This window comes from Argentina silus, assembly GCF_951799395.1.
Source record: "Argentina silus genome assembly, chromosome: 2".
Classification (NCBI taxonomy): domain Eukaryota; kingdom Metazoa; phylum Chordata; class Actinopteri; order Argentiniformes; family Argentinidae; genus Argentina; species Argentina silus.
This window is the reverse complement of record NC_139656.1, coordinates 24,289,909-24,295,908: the sequence shown is the minus strand read 5'-3', so window position 1 is coordinate 24,295,908 and position 6,000 is coordinate 24,289,909. Positions and strand designations below refer to the sequence as shown.

Here is a 6,000-nt window from a genome sequence, read left to right as displayed (position 1 = left end):
ATGGGCCTGTGCGACCATAGGAGACGTGTTTGGATACAGTATCTTATGCTGCTTTGTTCCTGCGGATTTTGCTCTGGACAGTTCGTGTATTCCGTGTCAGAAGAGGTGGATAAAGGTACATTTGTTGGAAATATCGCAAAAGACCTTAATCTAAATCTGCAGGAGTTAGAATCTAGAGAAACTGAGATTGTAACAGGATCAAATAAGAGGTATTTTGATGTAAACATGAAGACTGGTATTCTGAATGTCAACGACAGAATTGACAGAGAAGCGCTGTGTCCGAATTTAGTGAAATGTTTCATAAATATCGAAGCCATTTTGAAAAATCCAGTGCAACTTCATCGCATTGAAGTTAACATTCTAGACATCAACGACAATGCACCATCTTTCCGAAAGAAAATTCATTTCCTCAATATTACAGAACTTGCCTTTCCAGGAGAGAGATTCTCTCTGCCTATCGCCCAGGATGCGGATGTTGGTAGTAACTCTGTGAAAACGTATAAGCTGAACCCAAATGAACACTTTTCTCTCGAAGTACAGAGTGGTGGAGAGCAGAGTTTGTCTTCTGAGTTAGTGTTACAGAAAGCTTTAGACCGAGAGAAAGAGGCTGTGATTAAGCTCACACTGACTGCTGTTGATGGCGGAAAACCTCCCAGAACCGGGACGCTACAGATCAATGTTAATGTTATTGATGTTAACGACAATTTACCAACTTTCAACAAGCAACTGTACAAGGTCCGGGTGTCTGAGAATATACCAAGTGGCACGACAATACTTGCATTAAATGCGACTGATTTGGATGAAGGTTTAAACGGAGAAATAGTTTACTCCATAATTGAAGAGGAGGATGCAAAACGCATGTTTTCCATTGATTCTCAGTCAGGAGTTATCACATCCGAAGACAGTATTGACTATGAGGATAGAACAGCATTTGAGATCCGTGTACAGGCAAAGGATCGAGGATCACCTCCTCGCAGCACGCAGTGCAAGGTTTTAGTTGACATAACTGACGTGAATGACAATGCCCCAGAGATAGCTGTAACTTCACACATGGGCTCAGTAAAGGAGGACTCTCCTATCGGCACTCTTGTCGCTTCAATAAATGCATTGGATAGAGATGGAGGTAAGAATGGACGTGTTTTGTGTGCCATTGTCGGAGACATTCCTTTTAAACTCCTCTCGACTTATAAGAACTATTATTCTGTAGTAGTGGACGGACCTCTGGACAGAGAGATAGCTTCACAGTACAATGTCACCATCAGTGCTAGAGATGAGGGAACCCCACCTCTCTCTGGTACCAGTGTTATTACGGTTCACGTTTCTGATGTAAATGACAACGCACCTCGCTTTTCAGAACCCACAATGAACGTGTATTTAAGGGAGAATAGTCCAGTAGGAGCTTTTGTAGCAAGCGTGACTGCAAGCGATCCAGATGTTAATGAGAATGCTCAAGTTGCATATTCCATGGTGGAAAGTAACAACGGCCGTCACTTGTCATCAAAGACGAACATTAATTCCTTAACTGGCGAGATATATATCATGCAGTCATTTAACTACGAGGAGGTGAAAGCATTCCATTTCCAAGTTCAGGCCACAGACTCTGGTGTTCCTCCACTAAGCAGCAACGTGACTGTGAACGTTTTTATCCTGGATGAGAATGACAACAGTCCTGTTATTCTCCCGCCCTATTCTGACCAAGGCTCCGTTAATTCTGAGAACATTCCATATTCTGCTGAAGCGGGCTACTTTGTGGCCAAGATCAGGGCTGTAGACGCCGACTCTGGTTATAATGCGCTGCTGTCGTATCACATCTCTGAACCGAAGGGGACCAATCTCTTCAGAATTGGAACTAGCAACGGAGAAATAAGGACTAAGAGACGCATGAGTGACTATGACTTAAAAACTCACCCGTTGGTCATTCTGGTGTCTGATAATGGAGAACCTTCCCTGTCTGCGACTGTGTCTATTGATGTTGTGGTTATTGAAAGTACAGGTGACATGCAGACAACCTTTAGACAACTTCCTGTGAAGGAGGAGAGTTTTTCAGATTTAAATCTGTATCTGCTCATCGCCATTGTGTCAGTATCAGTGATCTTTCTACTAAGTCTCATCAGTTTGATTGCTGTAAAATGCCACAGGACAGACGGCAGTTTCAGCAGGTACAGCGCCCCAATGATCACCACACACCCTGACGGGAGCTGGTCTTACTCCAAATCTACTCAGCAGTATGACGTGTGTTTTAGCTCCGACACAATGAAGAGTGACGTAGTGGTTTTCCCGACATCATTTCCACCTGCTGATGCGGAGCTGATCAGTATTAACGGAGGAGACACTTTTAATAGGACAAGAACTCTGCCCAACATTGACAAGGTAAGCAAATAACATCACTTTATACACAAGAGTAAGTTGTTTTAAATGTTGAGTCAACCGAGCTTCTATAAATTTAGACTCTAAATTTCAGAACTGGACAGCGACCTCGGGACCTCTAATGTCTTGGATCTGCAGCGACCTTTTGTGACCATTTACATATTTAATTGACATGTGGGCATACGCAAGTGTTTTTGTCATAATTGGGAGATTTTATTAACTTTCGTTACGTAATGTTACAGTCCCCTCTTTGCCTGCTTCTATTTCAATATTTGTGGGGCTTTTTCGGGATTCTAAAAGGTGTGCGATGATTTCCCGTGTTGATCCATGTCACGTCTATATAGTGAACACAACGTGTCGCTGTAGACCGTGGATATGCAATTTTTTGTACTCCTCCTTCCGTGCAGAGTACGTGGCGTTGTCAGAATAGCACGAAGTCAGATTCAATATGAGACAACATTTTTGCTGTGAGGGGTGTTTTACTTTCTAATATAAGCTAGAGGCTCCCATGGTACTTTCATGATTTCCTCATATTCTACACGGAAAGTGTCAGATGGTCCGTAGGCAACGATGGGCCTTTCCTTGCCTTGTGGATATTGCTGGATTTTCGTTCTTCAGCTTCTTTGTTTATGGGATTTATCATCCGGTCAGATTGTCTATTCTGTCTCAGAGGAGGTGAACAAGGGAACCGTTGTTGGAAATATAGCAAAGGATCTTAATATAAATGTTCACGATCTGGAGTCCCGTATGTTTCAGATTATATCCGGATCCAACAAGAAGTATTTTGATGTAAATTTGAAAACAGGGGGCCTGTTTGTGACTGAAAGAATCGACCGAGAGGAGATTTGTATGACCAGTCAGAAATGCTCTCTAAACCTAGAGGCCATTGCACATAATCCTCTCAGCATGTATCGTTTAGAAATCAATGTTTTGGATATAAATGATAACACTCCGTCATTTCGTGTTAGTGATCATCTTTTGAATATCACCGAATCCACCTCTCCGGGTGAAAGATATCCCCTACCACGGGCCAGTGATGCTGACATTGGCAGTAACTCAGTGAAAACCTACAAGCTGAACTCAAATGAACACTTTTCCTTGGATGTACAAAGCGGTGAAAATAGTGCGTCTGCTGAGTTAGTGCTACAGAAAGCCTTAGACCGAGAGAAACAGGCCACGATCAATCTTATACTAACTGCCGTAGATGGAGGAAAGCCTGCTAGATCCGGAACTCTACAGATAGTAGTTAATGTGGTTGACGTAAACGATAATAGCCCAACCTTTAGCAAACAATTGTACAAAGTGCGTGTATCTGAAAACGTTCCTATTGGCACGCCCATAATAAAACTGAGCGCAACCGATGTCGATTCAGGAGCAAATGGAGAAATAGTTTATACTTTGATAAGCCACGGAGAGGAAAATGTATTAGACGTATTTGAAATGAACCCAGTCACAGGTGAAATAACAGTAAAGGGAGACATTGATCACGAGGAGAATGCTGCGTTTGAGCTGCACGCCCAGGCCAAAGACAGGAGTTCTGCACCCCGCGCAACGCACTGTAAAGTCTTAGTTGAAGTGATGGATATCAATGACAATAGTCCCGATATTTTAGTGACTTCAATGATGAATGCAGTTAGAGAGGATGCAAAATCTGGCACAGCAGTTGGTCTGTTAACCGTTTCAGATAAAGACGGGGGAGCAAATGGAGTAGTTCATTGTAGCATAGCAGGTAGACCCACTATTCCTTTCAAATTGCAGTCCTCCTATAAGAACTATTATTCGTTAGTAGTGGATGGACCTCTAGATAGAGAGAGCGCCTCATTGTACAATGTGACTGTTATAGCTATAGATACTGGTACTCCGCCTCTCTCTAGTACCAGCGTTATTACTGTTTACGTTTCTGATGTGAATGACAACGCGCCACGCTTTCCACAACCTGCAATTAATGCTTACCTCAATGAAAACCGTCCAGTTGGTGATCTTATTGCAAGTTTAACGACGCATGATCTGGACATAGATGAAAATGCTCAGACGTCGTATTCATTGTTAGAAAGTAATTATGGAATGCCTTTAACTACAATGATAAACATAAACTCTTTAACAGGTGAAATATACAGTTTGCAGTCATTTAATTACGAGGAGGTGAAAGCGTTACATTTCCAAGTTCAGGCGACAGACTCTGGTGTTCCTCCACTAAGCAGCAACGTGACTGTGAACGTTTTTATCCTGGATGAGAATGACAACAGTCCTATTATTCTCCCGCCCTATTCTGACCACGGCTCCGTTAATTCTGAGAACATTCCCTATTCTGCTGAAGCGGGATACTTTGTGGCCAAGATCAGGGCTGTAGACGCCGACTCTGGTTATAACGCGCTACTGTCTTATCACATCTCTGAACCGAAGGGGACCAATCTCTTCAGAATTGGAACCAGCAACGGAGAAATAAGGACTAAGAGACGCATGAGTGACAATGACTTAAAAACTCACCCGTTGGTCATTCTGGTATCTGACAATGGAAAACCTTCTATGTCTGCGACTGTGTCAATTGATGTTGTGGTTGTTGAAAGTGCAGGTGGCATACAGACAACTTTCAGACAGGCTGTAAAGGAGGAGAGTTTTTCGAATTTAAATCTGTATTTGCTCATCGCCATTGTGTCAGTATCAGTGATATTTCTACTGAGTCTCATCAGTTTGATCGCTGTAAAATGCCACAGGACAGACGGCAGTTTCAGCAGGTACAGCGCCCCAATGATCACCACACACCCTGACGGGAGCTGGTCGTACTCCAAATCTACTCAGCAGTATGACGTGTGTTTTAGCTCTGACACAATGAAGAGTGACGTAGTGGTTTTCCCGACATCATTTCCACCTGCTGATGCGGAGCTGATCAGTATTAATGGAGGAGACACTTTTAATAGGACGAGAACTCTGCCCAACACTGACAAGGTAAGAAAACAGCCAAAAAGATTTTACATACAAATAGATGTTTGGAATGAAGCCTTCATCTAAAACAATTTCACTGAATGTGTATGCCTCCTTCTATCAAATCCGTTTCGACTGTGTTCAGCACCTCAATGGTGGACAGCGACACCGCTTGATGGTCTCTATTGGATTGCACTGCAGTAAACTCAGATCATATAGATCAAAGACCAGTGTCTTATATGCTTGCGTACTGAAGCAACAGTAGGGCTATACGTTGGGTCTATAGGCCACTATGGAATATGATTTATTCTCTCTCGAATCTATGAGTTATTTAACCCAAACATTCTTCTTAAACAGTATATTGTTATGCTATGTAGAACAGGTGCATTTGGGGGAAAGTGTGTGCGATGTCCAGAGACTTATGGCAAAAGCTTGTCTCACGTATTTATACGTTTCATTATAGCCCCCCTGCCGAAGGTTTTCGTAATTCATATTCTATTCATGTTTTGTAATGGGCCTTGTGTCTCTGAAACAGGCGCGTAGGCTATTCGGATTTGTGTCGGCTACTTGTTTTGTGGTCGTAGAGTAGTAGGCTTAGCGTGGTTCGCATCAAAATCGTGTTTAACAATGATGCATTGCTTATGTTTCTCATTGAGTTATTGGGTATTGACCCCACTTTTTAGCACAAGATGTCGCTGTAGACCGTGATTA

General features: G+C 42.7%; 2 protein-coding genes across 2 annotated transcripts; both read left to right on the top strand.

Annotated features, from left to right (window-relative positions):
* On the top strand, positions 1–2,382 carry LOC310801261 (protocadherin alpha-3-like; the record flags this gene model as incomplete). Its single annotated transcript, XM_083665256.1, has 1 exon — positions 1–2,382. The coding sequence occupies one exon, from the start codon at positions 1–3 to the stop codon at positions 2,380–2,382; it is 2,382 nt and encodes a 793-aa protein (XP_083521382.1).
* Positions 2,383–2,937: 555 nt separating this feature from the next.
* Positions 2,938–5,376, top strand: LOC310801260 (protocadherin alpha-8-like; the record flags this gene model as incomplete). Its single annotated transcript, XM_083665255.1, has 1 exon — positions 2,938–5,376. The coding sequence occupies one exon, from the start codon at positions 2,938–2,940 to the stop codon at positions 5,374–5,376; it is 2,439 nt and encodes an 812-aa protein (XP_083521381.1).
* Between the last annotated feature and the right edge of the window lie 624 nt (positions 5,377–6,000).